Here is a 22875-nt window from a genome sequence, read left to right on the forward strand (position 1 = left end):
CTTGCACCAAGTCAATAAACTCCAGTGGTCCTCCTATCAGCTCCAGAATCAAATATATAAATTCCTCCAGTGTTCAAAGTCCTTCATGATCTGCTACCCCAACCCTCACTTTTCCAGTCTTTTTACACCGTACACAGACCTCCATATAATCTGTGACCCAGTGCCACCGGCCTCTCTCATTAATAAATGTTTATGACTGACAATTAGAGAACGTATTTCAGTACTTTAATTGCTCTGTGATTCCATCTATGTGAGTACTCCCTCCAATGAATGAATGAATGGATGGATGGATGAATGAGCATTTATTAAGAACTTATTACTACGGGCAAAGTATTAGAGAAATAAAAAACTAAGACAGGCCTTGATCTAAGAGAGCTCACATTTTATTGGTGGAGACAACACATATTGTTGGCAGAGGTGACATCCTATCCATGCTGTCCAACCTCTGATTCTTGTGCATGTTCTAATAAATGTGCCACAAGTGTCATAAGACACTCCATCTCTCCACTCTGGACATTTTCGCTGTCCTCCATGCTTTGGAATATTGTCCTTCCTCATCTCTATCTCCTGGCTTCCCCAGCTTTCTTTAAGTCTCAGCTAAAATCCTACCTTCAGCAAGATGCCTCTCCTGATTCCCTTTCATCGTTGCACCTTTCCTCCACTGATTATTTCCAATTTATCCAGCGTATAGCTCGTTTGGACATAACTGTGTAGTTGTTGTCTCCTTCTGCTCTCCCTGAGAGTCGGAACTGTGTTTTAGGTTTCTTTGTATTTCATATGCTTAGGACAATGCCTGGCAGACAGTAGACAGTTAATAAATGTTTAATGATTGACTGACTCAGATTAAGGAGAACTAGAAAAGGATTCTTGCTGAAGGTAAGACTTTAGCTGAGACTTCAAGGAAGCCAGGGAAGCCAGGAGGTGGAAAAGAGGAAGGACAGATAAGAAATCCATTCCAGGAGCATATGAATTTTGAAGGTATATGCATTGGATGAAGTTCAACTATCATTATTTGTATCTTTGATAGGCCATGAATTTGACTGATGATAAAAGACTGAATTGCCTTTGGGAAATTGTTCAGTATTTCAAGGATCCTAACATATTCTCTGGTACAAAAATACATCTTTTTAATGCCAATATCCTCCTGGTGACATTAGATGTTTGTGAATCATTTCTAAAGAACCAATACTGTGGGTGAGCTAAAGGTTCACATTGAGATATTCTGTGGTTATAAGTTGATTTAAATATATTGGCAAAATAACCTGTGCACTAAAAGTAGCAAAAAAGATATCATCCAGAAGATGTATGATGAGAAAAAAGAGTGAGCCAGTCACCTAATCAGAATGAGAGGGTTGAGTTGAAATTCACCAAAAGAGGGGAAACTGTAGAGGAAGACCTCTGTTTCATTGGGGGTTGTTTGGTCATATCAGTGGGGTCCAACTCTTTGTGACCCCATTTGGAGTTTTCTTGGCAAAGATACTGGAGTGGTTTGCCATTTCCTTCTCCAGTTCGTTTTACAGATGAGGAAACTGAGGTAAACAGGTGAGTGACTTGCCCAGGGTCACACAGCTAGTAAGTGTCTGAGGCCAGATTTGAACTCAGGAAGATGAGTCTTCCTGACTCTAAGCCTGGTACTATTATCCATGGCAGCCCACACTGGGGATAGGTGCTCTCTACAGGATTTATGGGAGGACACAGACAAGAATCACAGAAGGTGAAAAGATATAGCTATGATGTCGCCTTAATCAATCAATAAAAATTTACTAAGTGCCTACTATGTGCCAGGCACTGTGCTAAGCTCTGGGGATACAAAAAGAGGCAAAAGGCAGCCTCTGCCCTCAAGGAGCTTATGATCTAACGGGGGAGATAATGCGCAAACAGATATGTACAAAGCAAACTATACGCAGGATAAATAGAAAGTAATTAAGAGAGGGAAAGACTGGAATTAAGAGGAGATGAGAAAGGCTTTCAGTAGGATATGGGATTTTAGTTGAGACTTAATGGGAGACAGGGAAGCCAGTAGATGGAGATGAAGAGGGAGAGCATTCCCGGTGTGAGGGACAGCCAGAGAGAATTCTGGGAGCTGAGAGATGGAGTGTCTTGTTTGGGGGACAACCAGAAGCCCTATGTCACTGGATCCAAGAGTACATATCAGGGAATAAGGTAAGTAAGTAAGAAGACTGGAAGAGTAGGAGGGGGCTAGGTTTAGAAGGGCTTTGAATGCCAAACACAGTATTTTGTATTTGTTCCTGGAGGCAATTTGGAGTTCATTAAGTAGAGGTGTGGCAGGATCAGACCTGCTTTTTAGGAAAATCACTTTAGTGGCTGAATGGAAGATGCTTTGGAATGGGGAGAGACTTGAGGCAGGCTAACCCCACCAGCAGTCTATTGAAATAGTCCAGATACAGGTGATGAGGGCCCCTAGGTGACACAGTAGAGTACTGGGTGTGGAATCAGGAAGGCCCATCTTCCTGATTTCAAATCTGGCCTTAGACACTTACTAAATGTGTGGGATGAGTCACTTTACTCTGTGTGCCTCAGTTTCCTCATCTGTAAAAATGGGCTGGAGAAGGAAATGGCAAAACCACTCTAATATCTCTGCCAAGAAAACCCCAAATGGGGTCAGGAAGAGTCAGACACAACTGAAACAACTCAACCACAATACAAGGTGATGAGGGCCTGCACCAGAGTCGTAGCAGTGCCAGAGAAGAGAAAGGGACACAGTCTAGAGATGTTACAAATGTAAAATGGAGAGTCCTTGTCTACAGCTTGGGTAGGAGAGGGGACAGATAGTAAGGGATCCAAGATGACTCCTAGATTACTAGCCTGAGGTACTAGAAGGGTCTTGTCCTCTACAGTAATAGGGAAGGTAGGAAGTAGTTGTGTTTAAGGGGTAAAGATAATGAATTCTGTTTTGGACATACTAAGTTTAAGATGTCTACTGGACACCCAGTTTGAGATGTCTGAAAAGCAGTTAGAAATGTGAGATTGGAGATCAGCATAGAGATGGTAATTAAATTCATGGGAGCTAATAAGGTCACCAACTTTCCATATGTGTTATCTTCCCCCAATAGAAGTTCATCCATTTATTGGAGGGAGTACTCACACTGATGGGATCACAGAACAAAGTACTGAAAGCTGGACATGTATTAAGTACCAGTGCCTACGCTTGACCTGGGGCAGGTGAGAGGGAGAAGAGCTAAGGGGGCGGAGCCTGGGTAGGTCTACTTACTTGATGTTAGCTAGGGGCTACACTCTAGAGGACGGCGCGGAGTCGCATAGGAAAATGGCATTCCTTAGCGAAGAGAGTTACAAAGATGCCATCGAGGAGTGTCACAGTTACAATGCCCGTCTATGTGCCGAGCGCCATCAGCGCCTGCCCTTCCTGGACTCTCAGACTGCAGTGGCCCAGAGCAACTGTTACCTCTGGATGGAAAAGCGACACCGTGGTCCGGGCCTGGCACCGGGCCAGTGGTGTTCCTATCCTTCTCGGCGTTGGCAGAAAAAACGCCAGGTCCACCTTTCTGAAGTTCCGCCGCTCTCCTTCTCATCCACCAAACCAGACATAGAGGGGACTCCAAAGAAGGAAGGACAAATTTCTCAGGCTGGAAGCAGCTCTAGGACCTCCATGCGCACTAACCCAGGAAAGCGGGCTGCCCAAGACCCCGGAGCTAATGGTGATCGCCTGGGCGGATCTCAGATTACCAACAGCGGGGCAGAGAAACAGACCCTGGAGTTCCAGGAGGAAGATGAGGACCGGGTGAATGACCATGAGGAAGATAAAACCAAGCCCAAGCAGGGCAAGGGCAAAGCCAAGGCCAAAAGTGTGAGTTACAACCTCCAGTAAGTGATAAGTTCTGGATGCTTCTATCCTAAAGGGGACAAACTCTCTGTGGGTGGCAATATTTTTGAACAAAATCATATTTAGAAAGCTCCCCAGAGTGGGTGAAAAGTGATATAAGAACTGCCAAGGTCTCTGTTACCACCATGCGCATTCCCACCCATGCTCATTCCACTCCAGCGGGGAAGGCCAGAACTAGGAGTATGGTCTGCCTCTCCTCCTGAGGTCTGAAAAATGGCCTTGAGGAATTGATCCAGCCCAAGTATTACTTGATTCCCGCGGTGGGGGTGGGGTGGGAACGGGCAAGATGTGTGAGAAGGCTGGGTAGCCAGGGGAGCTGGGATCCTCCTCAGTTGAAAGCTATTTCCTGCCCTCAGTTCATCTCAATAATTCATTCTACTCCCTTGATTTCTCCTTCTCTCCTCTCCCCATCCCCAGACCTTAAGATTGAATCAATCTTGGCATTCAGACCTCACCAGTATTCTGCCTGTCTGATAGCAGGACAGAGCAGCTCTGAGCTCCAAAACATGGCTATAGGACGTCTATTTGTGGAGGGGGCCCAGGCCAGCCATTTCTTCATTTTCTACTAAATTCACTCTTTTGACTTCTCCATAACCTCCCCTCTACCTTCTCTCACCCCCTCCCCCAAACACCAGCACTTAGCACACTTCCTGGAATATAGTAGGTGCTTAATAAATGTTTACTGACTGAATGATGGCAGTAGTTAAGACCTACTAGAGGTTGCAAGGTCTGCAGCCCCTCTCAGAACTACTTGCTCTTCTGTGACCATTGTGAAGCTGCCATATGCATATCCCCCAATGTGGGAGGGGCCAAAGGGAGCTGAAGTTGCCATCTGAGTCTGGACTGGCTGAAGAAGGCTTCTGTATGTCAGAAGAAGCCCACTCCTCTGGAAGCCTACCCACTGTCTTCCTCTTGTTTTCAATTTCTCCTCTCTTCTCCCCTTTTGCAGCCTTGGGGAAGATTGCATCATATTGTTTGGGGCAGCTGGCTAGTTGAGCTGGAAACTCTGATTCTTCTGTATAGTCTAGCCCCAACCCCTCTTGAAGATGGGACAGACCTACTGCCCCTAGGAGAAACTGGGTCCTGGCTTCTTGCTCTCCATAAAGTAGATTCACTCTGCCTGCTACTTAGGAGAGTTGGGCTGTGTCCTTAATGCTGGAGCTAGTAAGCAGCTTTCTTTTTTCCCAGGTCTGATCACTCTCTACCTTTAGGGTTTATCCTTCTTTCATAGAGGAACCAGGCAAAGGGGAATTTTCTTTTTCTTTTTCTTTTTTTTTTTTTGCTTTTTGGCAGGGCAGTTGGGGTTAAGTGACTTGCCCAAGGTCACACAGCTGGTACATGTGTCAAGTGTCTGAGGCCGGATTTGAACTCAGGTCCTCCTGACTCCAGGGCCGGTGCTCTACTCACTGTGCCACCTAGCTGCCCCAAAAGGAGAATTTTCTAAGGGTATCTGAGAGGGGCAGAGTGAGCTGGAGAAGTCTGAAGAAATCTCTCTGGTTCCTCTCTCTTCTCTTCTTTCCCCACCTTCCCTTCCCATCCCTTCAGGGAGGATTGCCACAGCTCTCTGCCCTCTGGGAGTCTGGCATGATGCTCTCAGCCGTCCTGGTAGCTTGGTGCTAGCTACAGCCTGACTGCTTTCTCTGATGGTTTGTACATCCATTCTCTTTCCTCAGTTCTCTTTTTTTTTCTTTTTTTATTTTGTAGAGAGAAAGATCATCCAAGAAGAGTGGACTTCTGAGGGAGAGATCAGATAATGAGCCTGATTTTTAATTCTACTCAAAGCCAATCTCCAAAATCCCTGTTACACTCTTCTTCCTGACCTAGACATTCAGCCCTAAAGTGAATTGGAATCCAGTAGTCCCATGCCAATGCCCCTAAGTTTCTGGGTCAGATGAGTCACTCAGACACCCCTCCTCTCCTCAGATACTTGCTAGCTCCTGGTAAGGGGTCAATGCTTCTGATTCCTCAGGATTCTGCCAGCTGAGGCTGGCGGTGGAGAAGAGTGGGGCATGGAAGCAGTACATGACAGTGCTCTCTGAGGAACCGTTCCTGCTTGGCCCTAAGGGAGGACTTATCACACTGTTACATTGGAGTTGTGGTGTCTTTTTTTTTTAAATTCTTGTATTCCAGACATTAGTACAATAAATATTTTATGTGGAAAAAAAATACCTCAGGAATCCTGTCTTCTTCCAGTATGTGAATTCAAATGCCATTGCTGACAGATGTTTGAAGGTGAAAGTTTAGCATAGTACCATTGCTACGCTAGACGTTCCTCCATTACAGGTGGCATTCTGTCTCCTATCTCTGGTTTTGCAGTGTGTCTCCAGCTCCACTTATCAGGATCCCTAGTGTCCCTCACAGCTCAGCTCAAACACTAGCTAGCTTCTCCTGATCCCCCTCCCCCAAATGACTTTATATTGATTTTGCAGCTAGTTTGTATATACTTATATGAGTACTCTTGTCTCCTTGTTAAAAGTAAACTCCTCTGGAATGCTATTGTGCTCCAAGAAATGGTGAAGGGAATGGTTTCAGAAAAAAACCGGGGAAGACTTACATGAACTGATCAAAGTGAAGTGAACAGAACCAGGAGAACATTGTACACAGTAATAGCAGTATTACAAAGAGGTTCAACTGAAAGACTTAGCAACTCTGATCAATACAATGAGCCACCACAATTCCAAAGGACTCATGATGAAAAATGTCATCTTCTTCCAGATAGGGAACTGATGGACCCAAGGTGCAAAATGAAGGTTCCCTTTTTCTTTTCATTCTTTTTTTTCTCCCCTACCCCCGAACATGGCTAATGAAGAAATATGTTTTGCATGACTTCATATATATAACAGGTATCATATCTCTTGTCTTCTTAATGGGTGGGGGAGGGGATGGATAGAGGGAAAGAACTTGGAACTGAAAATATTTTTTAAAAAATATAAATTCCTTGAGGGCAGGGATTTTTTTTTTGTTAACTTGTCCCCAGTGCTTAGTGTAGGACTTGGTGGCAGCTATTTAATAAGTGCTTACTGAATTATGTGCTCCTTTGAAAGTCCTGGTGGTAAGAGGAAAGGGCATGAGAAGATAGCATTTGAGAGTTATCTCTTCCAATAATGCTTAAGAGGCAGAATCCGTCTTGAAACCTCCAGACAGCCTCTGATGTTATCTAGTTTCTGCAGAATGCGTTTGCTGAACTATCCCTCCCGCAAAGAATTCAGGGGAAGTCCTAGATTATGTTCCCTGGCTGATGGCTGCTTCAGGAGAATTTTCTCCTTTCTCTGGACATCCTTGTCCTGGAGAAGCTGCTGATCCTAGAAGGAAGTGAATTGCCATGCTGCTGATATCTTTCTTCCATTCTATTATTTATAGTGCTAGGCCCCATTACTCAGTGGACAGAGAAGATGGAAGAGGTCTTTGAGCGGCTACTTGTTACTCAGCCAGATGTGTTCATGACGATTGGTTTAGATTCCATTGGAACCACAGATAACAGCCTTAAAGCTGGTGTGATTAAGATCAAGAAACCTTAAAGATATCCCCTGAGAGTAGCCCCACCAGTGGGGGCCTTACCAGTGTTGTGTCTCCTTTACCTGAGTGCCTGCAAACCCCAAGAGGCCCGTTAGCAGATGTGTCCGGTGGCTCTCGTTGTGAATCCCTGGCTGTATGCACCATTGGCGCCCGGTTATTCTTGAGATACCTGGAACCTAGCCTTCGGGGTTTAGAGATGACAACCATTAGGTTTTGGCAGACACTTGGACTTCCTTTTTGTCTTTCAACCCCTGTGGGCCCAGTAGGGGCTAAGCTTCTATTTGCAGATAGACCCTAAACATTTAGCAAATCCTTAAAAGCAAAATCCACATGTTTATGCTTTAGTGCTAAAAATTGTGAATGATCTTTAAATGAAAATCCAAGATATTACAGTTGTAGCTCTCGTGTAGTAAAAAACCAAACACTTAATAAGTACCTCCTGGGGGCAGCTAGATGGTACAGTGGATAGAGTGCTGGGCTTGAAGTCAGGAAGACTCATCTTCCTGAGTTCAAATCTGACTTCACACATTTCCTAGCTGTATGACCCTGGGCAAGTCACTTAACTCTGTGTGCCTCAGCGTCCTCATCTGTAAAATGAGCTGGAGAAGGACACGGCAAACCACTCCAGTATCTTTGTCAAGAAAACCCCAAATGAGGTCATGGAGATTCAGACACGACTGAAAAATGACTTAACAAAAACGAATTAAAAAAGGTGACGTTGTGCTAAGCGCTTTACAAATATTACCTCGTTTGATCTTTACAATAATACTGGAAGACAAATTATGATCCACATTTTACAGTGGAAGAAACTGAGGTAGATAGGTTAAATGACTTGCCCAGGGTCACATAGCTGGTAATGGTCTGAAGCTGGATTTGAACTCAGGTCTTCCTGATTTTAGGCCCAGAGCTCTACCTACCATGCCACTTGAATGTCCCCAAGTCTAAACCCTATTTGACCTTGAGCAAATTACTTAACTACTTTGTACTCAGTTTCCTTGATTGAAAAGGGTTGGATTAGATGACCTCTAAAGTCCCTGCTAATCCTAAATCTATGGCCAAATGACCACAGCATAATTCAGAGATATATTACAATCTGGAGCCAGAAGACCTGTTTGAATCCTACCTCTGGCATTACCTTTGTAATCTTGAGTGAGTCACTTAATTTCTCAGGGCTTTGAAGTTCTCTTAAGCTCTAGTTCTACGGTCCAATGAAAGAACGCTTTAGGGGCAAGGACCGTAGGTTATCCTCAGTCCTACACAGTGTTTTGTTGTCGTTGTTCAGTCATTCAGTCGTGTCTGACTCTTTGTGACTCTGTGCACCATAGCATGCCAGGCCCTTCTGTCCTCTATGCCCTGAAGTCTGTCCAAGTTCATGTTCGTTGTTTCCATTACACTCTCTATCCATCTCATCCTCTGCCATCCACTTTTCCTTTTGCCTTCAATTTTTCTCAACATCAGCGTCTTTTTCTAATGAGTCCTGTCCTCTCATTATGTGGTCAAAGTATTTAAGCTTTAGTGTTTGACCTTCCAGTGAAGAGTCTGAATTCATTTCTTTAAGTATTGACTGATTTAATCTCCTTATTGTCCAAGGGACTCTCAAAAGTCCTCTCTGGCACCACAATTTGAAAGTGGTGCTCAGCTTTCCTTATGGTCCGACTCTCATAGCCAGACACTACTACTGGAAAAGCCATAGCTTTGACTTTGTGGCTTTTTGGATGCTGTCCAGATTTGTCATAGATGTCCTTCCAAGGAGTGAGCATCTAGAACAGTACTGGATACATATTACTGAGGAGGCAGTGTGGTCCATATGGAAATATCCTTGTGTAGTGGAATGATGGATCTGCAGTCAGAGAACTAGCAACCTTGTGTGACCTTAGGCAAGTCAAAAACCTCTTTGGGCCTCGTTTTTCTCACCCTTAAAGTGAAGAGGTTGGACTAGATGATCTCTAGAGTTCCCCTCCACCTTGGAACTTTATATAGTAAGCATTCCATGAATAATGGCTGATTAAAAGTTCACTTCCTTACATTTTCCAGTGTATAAATGTATTATCTCATTTTTTGGTTGGTAGATTGCATTCTACTCTTTATATATTTCATTATGCTCTGATTTATTAATCTTATCAAGTTTGTAACACAGAAAATTGTCATTGTCAATTCAAGTCGATAAAAATTTATTAGCTACCTAAAACATACCTATGGGCTAGGCACTGTGTTTGATGCTGGGAATGCAGAATAATACTGACCTTGCCTTCAAGGACATTTTATTTGGGGAGGGAGGCAAGGAGGCAAGCTCCAATTGGATAAAACGTGTATGCAGATACAACAAATACTAACTCAGTTTGATTTAATTCAGTAAACATGGATTAAGCACCTAGTATGTGCCAGGCACTGTGCTAAGCATCTGGGGAAACAAAAAGAGGCAAAAGACAGTTCCTGCTCTCGAGGAGCTTATAATCTAATGATAAGTACAAAGAAGGTAATTTGAGAGGGAAAGAGAATACTAGAACCAGGAAGACCCACAGAAGGCAGCCAGCTTTGTTTCATGAACTCTACCTTCCAGCCAAACTAGACTCCTAGATGTTCCCCAAACTGGAAATTATACTGCATTGTACAAACCAGCCCCTCTCTTTGGGATGGACTCCTTCCTCCTCTCTGCCTTTTCAGAGTCTTTGCCTTCCTTCAAGGTTCAGCTCATCTTCTTTCTGAAGACTTCCCTCATCCTCTCTCTATTTTTCCATGTACTTTCCTTATTTCCAATGTATTCTGCTTATTGGAAGCAAGATAATGTAGTGGAATTAGTGAATAGGGCTCTGGGCTTGGAGTTAAGAGGTAGTCTTGCTTCTCATACTGTGTCACCTTGAGTAAGTCGTGTGTTTTTTTTGGAGGGGGAGGCAATTGGGGGTAAGTGATTTGCCCAGGGTCACATGGCTAGTAAGATTCTGATGCTGGATTTGAACTCAGGTCCTCCTAACTCTAGGGCTGGTGCTTTATCAACTGAGCCACCTAGCTACTTGTGGGGTATGTCATTTAACCTCTACTTTTGTTAAACAACTCCTTAGGACTTATCTTCCAAGTCAGTGGGTTCCATATTTTCTAAATCATGCATCCTCATCTGTTAAAAACATTTGGAGGCACACGCTCCATGTATATGGGGTGTGTGTATATACATATATATAAAATCTGTGTATACATATGTATATACACACACATGTGTGTATACATATATGTATGTATCCATGGAGTTTTTACATTTTATATATTATGTAAACATTCTACTTAACTTATAAGTATGTTGTGATGCAGTGGATAAAGTCCTCAGCCAGGAGTCTAGAAGACCCGAATCTAAATCTGGCCTCTAACTCTTACTGCTGTGTGATATTGGACAAGTCATTCATCTTCTGTCTTCCTCAGTTTCTTCATCTGTAAAATGGGGATAATGATAGCACCTCCTTCCCAGGGTTGCTGTAAGGATCCCATGAGATAATAGTTGTGGAAGCGCTGACCATAGCCCCTGGCACATAATAAACACTATCTAAATGATTGCTGTTGATGGTGTTCTTACATCCAGGCCTGGGATGCTGAAGAGCCTCCTGGAAGAGAGCTATAATCTCTCGGATCATTTGGAGTCATCATTCAAAGGAGTCTGGACTGTCTATCCACATAGGAAAGACCAAGTGGATGAAAAATGTCTTTTGCCCAGATTCCAACATGCATTTGGATGGACACTATATAGTATTCCAGCAGTATGTATATCTGGGACAGAAAGTACAAATGGATGATGAGCTGGGCCCGGAATTAAAAAGGGTAATAGACTGAATTGCTTTCAGAAAATTGCAAAGCTCTTTTAATGACCCCAAAGCTTTCCATGAAAGAATTGACTCATCTTTTCAATACTAACATTTTGAGAGTTTTGCTATATGACTGTAAGATAGGGAACACCATAACTTCTGATGAACTCAACACGACTGGGGAGGGGAGAATTAACTGAAGGGAAAAGAAGTTAGTCATAGGATGGCCAACCCCTCCCCCTTGAGGTGGGGACATTTCAATTGTGCTTTTGTATCCCCAGTGCTTTACACATAGTTTGCGGGATTGATTTGGAGATTTGTCTTGAAACAAGATAAGGATTCTGAAAGGTAGCTGAGCAGGTGGTGAATAAGCAAATCCAAGAGATACCTAGAGAGAGTGTGTTTATAAAGGGACAATAGGACCCAGGATGGAGCTTTGGGTGATAGCCTTAGTTAGGAGATAGACTAAGATACCTCTCTTCTGGGTTCTTAGCTTTACAATTATCCACTCAAAATGAAATTACTGATGAGCATTTGTGAAAAAAATCCCTCCCCCCCCCACCCCAATTAAAAATGACTTGGAAATCTTTTCCATGACAGCCTACCTAAAGTTAGCTGTGTACAAAGGAATTTCCATCTTCTTCATAGAGCTTTGTCTGACTCTTCTAGACCATTGGTATAATAGAAATGAGGTCTACTAAACTATACATAAGGATCTCTAAAGGCTGCATATTAGCTTGAAAACCACATGTTTATTTCTTTTTTTTATAAATATTTTCAGGTTTTTTTTCCAGATATGCCTGACTCTTTATGATCTCACTTGGGGTTTTCTTGGCAAAGATACTTCAGTGGTTTTGTTATTTCCTTCTCCAGCTCATTTTGCAGATGAGGAAACTGAGAGAAACAGGTTAAATGACATACCCAGGGTCACTCAGTAAGTGTCTGAGGCCAGATTTGCACTCAGGAAGATTAGTCTTCCTGACTCCAGGACTGGCGCTCTCTCCACTGCCACACCTAACTGCCTCCATTTTATTAATATATCAGCACATTAAAATCATATAGGAACTATAGTTTGGGTTTTTTTGTAAATTTTTTCTTCATTATAAACTTAAATACAGAACAAGAAAAGAAAAAAAAAACAGTTCCATGTACACAGCTGAACACAAAATTCAATATAAAACAATAAATTTCCATTTCAAGAAAATCTATAAAATAAATGCTATACCTTGTTTTCAAGGCTACCCAGTTTTGCTTCCTTCTGGGTTTTCTTTTGTTGCCTGCTATGCCTCTTTTACTTTTTTTTCTCCCTTCTTCCCCTTTTCCCCCCAAAGAAGGCTATTAAACGCAGATATCTGTTAACATACACATATATACACATATATGTAAAACTGTACTATGCAAATTTCCACTTGTCATTTGCTTCTCTTAAGGTGGATAGCATCTTTCTTCATATGTCCAAGTCTTTCCATGTTTTTCTAAATCAATCAGCTCTTCATTTCCTATACCATAGCAGCATTCCAACACAATCACATCCTATCTGAGAGATTGTCTAGGAAAGATTTTCCTCCAATTTTCTGCATTCCTTCTATTTTTGGCTACATTAGTTTTATTTATACAAGAAAATTTCAATTTAAAATAATTGAAATTATCTATTTTACATTTCAGCAATGCTCTCACCGTATACGATCTGATAGTATTGAATCTGCTTCCTTTACATCTTTTCCCCCTAGTTTCTTTTAAATTCCTGACCTTTTGTTCTTACAAATGAGCCTTGTTATTATTTTCTCTAACTTAGTAAAATAATTTTTGAGCAATTTAATTGAGATGGAATTAAATAAATAAGATTAATTAGGCAAAATTGTCATTTTCATTATATTGGCTTTACTTACCCATAAAAAATAAATATTTCTGCAATTGTTTAAATCTGACTTTATTTGTATAAAAATGTTTTATGTTTATGTTCATGTAGTTTCTGTGTCTGTTCTGGCAGGTATACTTTCAGGTATTTCATATTATCTAGTTACTTTAAATGATCTAAGACAATGTTAAATAATATTGGTGACACATTGTGTAGTTTCCCTATTTTTCTCTTTTAATTAAATCTATTTTAGCTTTAACTTTGCAATCATGATTACTACCCCTGCTTTTTTTTCACATCATAAATTCTACTCCAGCCCTTTATTTTATCTTTGTAAATCTCATTTTCATTGTGTTTCCTGAAAGCAACATTTTGTTGAATTCAGATTTTTAATCTGCTATCCATTTCCATTTTATGGGTAAATTCATTCCATTCACGTTCTAGGAACTGTAGTTTTAATCTGGTTCAGGCCACACTTGGGAGTATTGTGGGCCATATGTGGCTGGTGGGCTGTGTGTTTGACACCTCCGCTCTAAACCATATACATTTCTCCTTTTTCTGTACCTCTATAGTACATACACTATGAGCACTCATCATAACACTTTATGTATATATATAAATATATGTGTGTGTGTATATATATATATACTTCTGAGGTCCTTTCCAGCTCCAGAGTTATGATTCTAAGACAGCAAAAATAAATCAATGAATGAATGAATGAATGAATAAACACAGACAAATCACTTTCCCCACAACAGCCTTGGGACTAGAGGGGATTTTGGAGGTAATTTAGCACAAATTCATATTCTTCAGGTGAAGGAACTGAAATCCAGAGGCTGAGTTATTTGCCTAACAAGTCTTATAGCTAGCAAGTGACATTACCAGGATAAGAGCCTGGGTCTTCTAAACCCCAGGCTAGTGCTCTTTCTGCAAGTTCCCTGGTATGCTGGACATAGAACTTACAACATTCACACAGATACATTGAAGTATAAATACAAATATGCTCTTTCAAAAAGCTAGTGTCCTTCCACAACACATATGGAGGAATAATAATCCTTTTAAACTTTTTAATCATCGGTTATTTCTCTGTAGCAATTCCTGGCAAGAGGTTGGTTGGTCACAACCCATGTTGGGATTTGTTGGTTGGTTAAGTTGTTCCAGTCATATCTGACTCTTCATGACCCCATTTTAGGGTTTTCTTGGCAGAGAGACCAGAGTCTCTTACCATTTCATTCTCCAACTCATTTTACAGATGAGGAAACTGAGGCAAACAGGGTGAAGTAACTTGCCCAGGGTCACACATCTAGTAACTATCTGAGGTCAGATTTGAACTCATGAAGATGAGTCTTCCTGATTCCAAGCCCAGTGGTCTATCCCCTGTACCGCTTCAGTTCTCCCTAATTATAGAAGACTAATAGGAAATTAGTCTTCTGATAGGCTAGGGTGGAGGTTTTCATGCACAGGGATGGCAGGAGTTTTCAAACTTTGAAGAAGAAGGAAAAGGTGGTGGTCATGTCTGCTACTTTTTCAGTTCCCTTTGTTAAGACCAAGAAAGATGACCTCTATCCAAATGGAAAAGCTGGGAGGTATGCATATGTGACTGTGTTTTATTGAGGACTGCTGAAAGAAACAAGCCACTTGAGAAGAATGGTTGAATCCTACCCAGCCCCAATCTTACTTGTTTATGTTTTTCTTGAATTTATTCTGTTAAAGAATACATATGTATATTCATTACAAGACATTTTCTTATTTTTCTTTTTTTTTTTTTAGTGGAGTAAGGGATGAGAGAGAGAGAAAGTAAATAGATTTCTGTTAAATTTTTTTTATTATTTATTTATTTATTATTTATTAATTATTTTTATTTAATTTTTTTAATAGAGGGTTAAGGGGGTACTATAGATGTGAAATGTTACATGAATTTTTAGATGAAGTCACTGTGTTATTAATGTAATGTAATTAGCTGCTTTACTTTGTTACAAGAGACCTTTCATATAGGAAGTAATCTATAAATGTTTGTAATATAAAAACAAAACATCAATAAAGCTGAAAAAAGAAGGAAAACATTTACCAGATTTAATATTATTTCTCATAAACATCTATGACTTAAATCTGTCTTTATATTGCTGGATCTCCTTTTGTTTTGGGTCATGAGGGTGCAATGGGAGCCACACAGGAGAAAGAGAGATCTTTTCTAGCACAGGGCTAGGAATCCAACCTCCAGCCTATTTTGAGAGAGTTGTGTTCTCTAACTAGATGTGTAAGCACAAGCTATTTCATTATTACTTTGCTAAGTACAGACTTGGGCAGCTAGGTGGCTCAGTGGATAGAGTACCAGGTCTGGAGTCAGAAAGACTCACCTTCATGACTTCAAATCCAGCCTCAGATACTTCCTAGCTGTGTGACCCTGGACAAGGCACTTAACCCCGCCTGCCTCAGTTTCCTCAGTTGCAAAATGAGCTGGAGAAGGAAATGGCCGACGGTTCCATTATCTTTGCCAAGAAAACCCCAAATGGGGTCACAAAGAGTCGGACATGACTGCAAGGACTCAACAACAAAGTGCGGACTTATGAATGCGGGCCCTCTTTTATAAATCTGCCTCATAGGCACGAGCCAAGGTTACATCTCCAGAAGGAAAGCACAGAGTTAGAGCACAGACACAGCCTAAGTTAAATGTGGAGAAGTTCAATGAAACATCTTCCTAAGGAAGATGATGAGGGTGATGGTGCTGCTGCTAATGGTGCCAATGGAAAGGCAGTGTGTTGCAGTGCCTGGAGAGCTGATGTCAGTCAGGAAGACCTGAGTTCAAATCTTGCCTCGGATACTGACTGGCTATGTGACCTTTGGGCAAGTCACTGGACCCCTGTTATGCCTCAGTTTTCTCATGAATATAATGGGGAAAATGATAGCACTTCCCTCAAAGGGTTGTGGCGAGGATCAAGTGATTGTAAGATACATAGCACACTGAATAAATGTTAGCTATTATTGTGGACACAAACAGACTCTGACAACTGCTCTATGTTTAACTTTGATAGAAGGCTCACCCAGCATTAGCAGTGGCATTGAGTGAGGTGTTTTACATATCCGTTACTTCATCTGCATAGTGCATACCTAACACTAACTCTCCCATGGGGAACTAGATGACTAATCAATGCTTCTGTGATGATCACGGTTTTAGTCGGGCGCTCTAATTTGCTCCAGGTCTCAGGCTGAAGTTTCAGCCACCTCCTCCTTCACAGACACCCGGTCGCATCCACAGGGGGATCGGGTGGGATTCTTGGCTTGGGGATTTCTAAGTCTCTGGTATGGGGAGCAGAGAGGTGGGGGTGCCTGCATATGTTGGGTGACTAGTGGTCCCTCCAGCACATGGTCTGATATACAAGTCATCCTCCATCCTAAAGATTGGCGTCCTATGCCACATGCCTCAAAGAGAACACCCAAGTCTATTTATTTCTAGAGACAAATGGGATGGTTGATTCAGCCACATCTTTGGAGCTTATAAGAGCCCCCACTTTCCCCCCGAGTTAGCTCATCATCCGTGTCTTCAGCTCCTGAGTATTAGAAGCCTTTTCTTTCCCATCCTTCCTGCCCGCCCCTGCCCCCACTTCCCATTCCCCAGGTAGGAAGAATCCATGTTTGGCCACTAGCTCACCAAAGAAAACAGGTTGGGACTTGGTCATGATGCATTTGAAAGATTGTCAACCCCTGATTTATTTCATATCTTTCTGATGTGTTTCTCCATCTACATGTAGACTGTTGCCGTTCAGTCATTTTTTGGTCATGTCCAACTTTTTGTGATCCCATTTGAGGCCTTCTTGGCAAAGAGCTGAGTGATCTGTCATTTCCTTCTCCAGCTGTGTGACCCTGTGCAAGTCACTTAACCTGTTTGCCTCAGTTTCCCAATATGCAAAGTGACAATAAAATAGCTCCTACCTCATAAGGCTGGTTGTGATGATCAAATGATATTAAATTTGTAGACTGCTTTGCAAATCCTATTATTGTTATTATCATAGGTCTCACTTCAGAATCAGAAAGAAACATTGCGTTTGTCTTGCACAGGCACGTCAGACATAAAGACACTGAGCCAGGATTGAGAAAGGGGAAGGAAATGAACTGAATTGGATTTGGGACAACGCACTGAGCTTTCACCAACTCTAAGCTATTTTCTGCTATACAAGCCCATCTTTTCGTTAAAAATAGCTAACATTTACATAGCGCTTCAAAATTTGCACAGTGCTTCAAAAATATTGTCTCATTTCATCCCCTCCCTCACCAGCCCTGTGAGATAGGCGCTATGATTACCTCCATTTTATAGATGAGGAAACTGAGGCTGAGAGCAGTTGTGACCAGAGCGGAGTTACGTAGCTAGTAACCATTAGGTCCAGATTCAAACTCAAGTCTTCTTGACTCTATGTCCAGTGCTCTATTCCATTATAGCATCTGGTTGCCTCAGCAATCCACCATTACTGCGCCATGTCACAGTAGAGAGAGAGCTGGCCTGGGAGTAAGGAAAGATTTGTTGCTTTCCATTTGATGATAGACAAGTCACAGCTTTTTAGGCCTCCTCACAACTCTCTACAGTTGCAGTCCTTAACCTGGGGTCCGTAGTTAGATTTCAGTTCTGTTTATTCGGATGGCAAAAAAAATTACATCATTACTTTCATTAATCTCTTTTTTTTTAATGTATTTTTTACTTTTAGGAAAATCACCTTTTTAAATTACATTTTTAAGTAATTTTTTAAAGTAAATTTAGTTTAAGTAATTTAATTTTTTAAGTACTTTTTGCAAAGTACTTTATTATTGGATTTGATCCCCACAACAACCCTATGAGGTAAGTACAGTTATCATCCCCATTTTTTTCAATTACATTTTAAACTTCTTAAAATTTTTTTTTATATTCATTTTAAAATTTTGAGCTGCAAAATTCTTTTCCTCCCTCCAGCCTCTTCCCCACCCATTGAGAAGGCAAGCAAAATGATATCCTTCGTACATGACTTTCATTAACCTCTAACTGAAATTTAGCATTTTCTTCAATTATCAACATAGGCAACAAGCCAGTATTATTAAGTTTCACCAGACTGCCAGAGGGGTGCATGATATAAAAGAGGTCCCACGGCTTTAAGATTATAAACTATAGATAAATTGCCCATGATTAAGAGTTTCCATACCAGAGAGTTTCCCTACAATGATAAAATCACATGTTTAGATCAAAAAGAAAAGGGAAAAAAAGAAAAGAAAAAGAAAGTTTCCTAATGATGCTGCTATATGGCTGGAAATCTTGGACAACCACAATCTCAGGAGAATGGCAGTTTGAAGTGACCAGGTTACCCTAATGCCAATGGAAAGGGCCATGGTAGGTATAAGTAGGCTATTTAGAGTTCTAGCCCAACTGGATCAATAGGAACACCTGTGAAATTTGTTTCCCAGAGGCTTGAGGTCCATCATCACAGTGGATGGCCAGGGCCTCCTGCGCAATACCCAGAGCCTGGTCAACGACGGAATCCTGGGCCTCATAGCGCTGGTTGGCCAGCTTAACCTTCCCCCCTCCCTGTCACTAGCTTCTGAAGAAAGTGCTCTTTCAGGTGTGTGTTTCCCTACTTGTGAAAGGTTTGGGAAAGTTTGAGAAAAATCCCCTTTAACTACTTAAAATCATTTAGGACACGAAATAATAGGCTTTTTTCCATTTTAAAAACAAAGCGGCTAGGGGATTTTTATTATTTTAGCTCAAGTAACTAACAACTTACACCTAACCCAGAGACTTCAAAGTTGGTTCATCCTGCTGGTAAGTTTCTATTGGGCTGTCAGATAGAGCTTGGAAAAAAAAAAGTGTGGGTTCAGAATGAACAAATAGTTAATACCAGAAAACACAACAGGAGCATCTGTGAACTCCTTGAAGGTAAGGAGTTTGGTTTTTGTCTTTGTAATCCTCACATTCAGTCTTGCACAGAGTCAGGGCTAAATACACAGGGCTCTGTGAACGAGAGGATAAATAGAAAGATGGACAACTAAGTAATCATCCCAGGCCCAGGTTAGGCATCCCTGGAGGAAAGTATGGGTAACAGCTGATTTTGAAAACTACTTCTTGACTTTCCTTTGGCTGAGTGAATTCAGTACTGAGGGGGGACCTCCTAAGTGCATATAGGTTTCAAAGGGATCGTTTTCTTTAACGTTCTTCCTTTCTTTTTAATCTTTTTTAATAAGAATACCAAGAAAACAAACTGTTAAGGAATCACAAGTAAAACCCTGTAGGAAAGTAAAACTAATACTCAAATTTAAAAGTAAAGCGGTCACAAAATGAAGAAGTCATGGTCTTCATAGCAATGCTGACTCACATCTGAGAGAGAGAGAGAGAGACAGAGAGACAGAGAGATAGAGAGAGATGTGGAAGAGAGAGAGGGTGGTTTAGCAGACTCTTCTCTTGACTCACAGCTTATTTCTCTTCTCTGGGTCTCATTTCTATGTATATAACAAACTGACGGCACACCATCCTATGTCTTTCTAATTTGGATGAAGCCAGCGTCAGGTCATAGAGGCAAAAATCTTAGGGGCTGTGTAGGTTACAGCACAGTCTGATCACTGAGTAGTCAGAGTTAGGGTGACTTGACATTCATAAGGTCAAAGTCATGGATCGAATCTCTCTCTGTGGGTCAGTTGGTCAATTCCCTCTTCCTAGGCTGTGGCATTGATCTTCAAGCACCCCAACTATAAATATCACTGATGGTGATGCAGGACCAGGCAAGAGGGAGAAATTCATCCACCATCCCTGCTGGGGGAAAGAATCATTCAAAAAGCTAGTGCCCTTGGCCAGCCTTGATATCATCCTCTTGCATGCAAGAATGCATGTCTCTGGGGCAGAGACTTCCTGGTAAGTTCCTGGAAGTACCCCACTCAGAATAGGTGCTCATGTTTGATGAATCCACGGTTAGCTTAGTGCGGGGATGGGAAACCTGTGGCCCCACCCCTGGCTTAGTGTAATAGAGAAAACAGTGGACACTCTGAAGACCTGGGTTCACATCTCACTGCTGCCAGTGATCTTAAGTACATCATTTCAACTCTGGGTGCTTCATTTTCTTCATCTGTAAAATCAAGAATAGATGATCTGTAAGGTGCCTTCTAGCTCCAGCATTCTGTGCAATGTTCGACTAAAGGTTGAGAGGACTGACTTTCCTTCTTTCTTCCTTTACTATGGATTGCCTTCATTCATTCAGATTATAGTCCCATAGCAGCTATGTGGCTCAGTAGATAGAGTGCCAGGCCTGGAGTCAGGAAGACCTGAGTTCAAATCTGGCCCCTCAGACACTCACTAGCTGTGTGACCCTGGACAAGTCACTCAACCTCTCTTTACCTCATCTGTAAAATGGGGGTGATTGATAATAACACCTACCTTGTAGGGTTGTTGTAAGGCTCAAATGTGATAATAACATAGTAAACACTATATGTTGGTATTTGGTCATTTCAATCATGTCTGACTCTTTGCAACCCCATTTGGGGTTTTGTTGGCAGAGATATTGCAGTGGTTGGCCATTTCCTTCTCCAGCTCATTTTACAGATGAGGAAACTGAGGCAAACAGTGTTAAGCGATTTATCCAGCATAACACAGCTAATAAACCAGATTTGAACTCATAAGATAAGTCTTCCTGATTCCAAGGTCAGTGCTCTATCCACTGTTCCATCTCGCTGCCCAAACACTATATAGATGTTAGTTCTCATTGTAGTGGGATTCATGATGGTTTAGGCAAAGTTTGGATGGAAGATTTTTCTATCTAGTTGTAACAAAAGGATTTGCTAAACAAACCAATCAAAGAAGTAAGCTTCTACACGGACTGTGTTTATTCTTTTCTAGCACTTTAAAAGCACCATTTAAATACAATTGTCATACTGATTGCAAAGGAAATTTCCCTAATGTCATGATTTTGCAATATTGCATTTTGCTAACTTTGTTGTTGTTGTAGAAACAAGATGCAGTTATGTTGTAAAAACGACTGAGTTCTTAGCAAACGGAGAATGGAAAGGACTTTAGAAACCATTTGGTTAAGCTTCTCATTTCACAGATGAGAAAACTGAGGGCCAGGGTAGTAAAGGTATATAGCCAGGATCTTGGAGCAAATTAATCGTCAGGGAGGAGGTAGGCCTACAATTCAACTATCTGATTTCCAGTCCAGTCTCCTTTTACCCTATAATAATTATTTTTTGTTGTTGTTCAGTCATTTACACTCATGTCCGACTCTTCATGACCCCATTTAGACTTTTCTTGGCAAAGATACTGAAGTGTTTTGCCATTTTCTTCTCTAGCTTATTTTACAGATGAGGAAACTGAGGCAAATAAGGTTAAGTGTCTTGCCTAGAGTCACACAACTAGTAAGTGTCTAAGGCTAGATTTGAGCTCAGGAAGATGAGTCTTTCTGACTCCAGGCCTGACATGCTATTCACTGTACCACCTAGCTGCCCCACAATAATAATAATTTATATAGTAGTTTAATGTTTGTAATGAATGTTAGATATATTATCTTATTTGAGTCTCAAAATAACCCTTTGAGGTAGGCGCTATTAATCATTCATTGATAATAATTATGTCACTTTGAGGATAAGGAAACCAAAGTGAGAGAGATTATTAAGGGATTTGCCCAGTATTCACAGAACTAGTGTCTGAGGCATGATTTAAATTCAGATCTATGCTGACTTCAAATCTAGCCCTCTATACATTGAATTGTCTACAAGAGGTACCAGATTTTATACATATAAATATTAATTATCCTTTCACTTATTGTTCTTGTAGAATATAAGCTCCCTGAGGACAAAGACTGTTTTATTTTTCATAGATTGTAGAGTTAGAGACTTTAGCACGGTGCCTCATGTACACTAGAGCAGATATTTGACGAGTGACTATTGATTGAATTGAGAAATGAGCTCAATTATTTATCCTTAGAATGATGCTATTGTTTAAAACATATTTTGCCTTGTACTTGAAAGTATTAAAGTAATAAAGCCATATTTCTTTTTTTTCTTAAATCTATAATTTAAGATATTTTAACAATTCCATTTCGCTTTCTCTCCAACCTTGTCTGTGCAAGCTAATGGGATTTTTCTATTGTTGTGGTGACTTTCTCCCTAAAATTGTATCCATTTTGTATGTTCCTAAATATGTTATATACGTATTATCTCTCTATTTAGACTGAGCTACTCAAGGATAGGGACTTTGATTTTTGTTTTTGTAATCCTGTAGGGCCTGGCACAGAGTAGGCATTTAGTAAATGTTTGTTAGTTGACTGGTTGATTTGAGAGTGATCAACCTGAGGGGATAATTCAGTGGAAAGAAATGAGAGATGGTAAGAAGGCCCTTTGGCACCTCTCAAATAACGCTGCATAGATGACTACTAACTATCTGGGCTTAAGAATGACTCTGGGAATCACAACTAGGTCATAGCTCTTAGCTGGTAGGGTCTTCAAGTATAACCTCATTGGGAAAAAAAAGAAAATGTATTCAAAGGAAATAAACACACATATACATATATACATGCGTGTATATATGTGTATATGTGTGTGTGTGTGAGCATGTAGGTTTCCTGAGCTAAAATTTTAAAAAATTACCACATTGGGATCCCTATTTCCCAAACCTGGTCTTAATTATGCACACATTTTATATGGCCGTCTATAACAATCATGGAATCAAAAACAGAAAACCTTAAGGTGTGTACATTGGGTTTCTTTAGACATAATACTATTGCACACTTAATAGGCTACAGTATAGTGTTTATATATACTGGAAGAGACCAGAGGGGTCATTTAATCCAACACCTTCATTTTATAGACGAGGTGGACAAGACCTAGAAAGGTTAATTGACACACCCCAGGTC

At 41.0% G+C, this 22875-nt stretch overlaps 1 protein-coding gene across 1 annotated transcript; it reads left to right on the forward strand.

Annotated features, from left to right (window-relative positions):
* Positions 1 to 3286: 3286 nt before the first annotated feature.
* Positions 3287 to 7380, forward strand: LOC118829876 (zinc finger protein ubi-d4-like). Its single transcript, XM_036736718.1, is given in 4 exon segments — positions 3287 to 3832; positions 3834 to 3892; positions 5786 to 5802; positions 7223 to 7380. Coding segments are annotated over 4 exon segments (780 nt in total).
* The last annotated feature ends 15495 nt before the right edge of the window (positions 7381 to 22875 follow it).

The sequence above is a fragment of the Trichosurus vulpecula genome, chromosome 8 (assembly GCF_011100635.1).
Source record: "Trichosurus vulpecula isolate mTriVul1 chromosome 8, mTriVul1.pri, whole genome shotgun sequence".
Lineage (NCBI taxonomy): Eukaryota > Metazoa > Chordata > Mammalia > Diprotodontia > Phalangeridae > Trichosurus > Trichosurus vulpecula.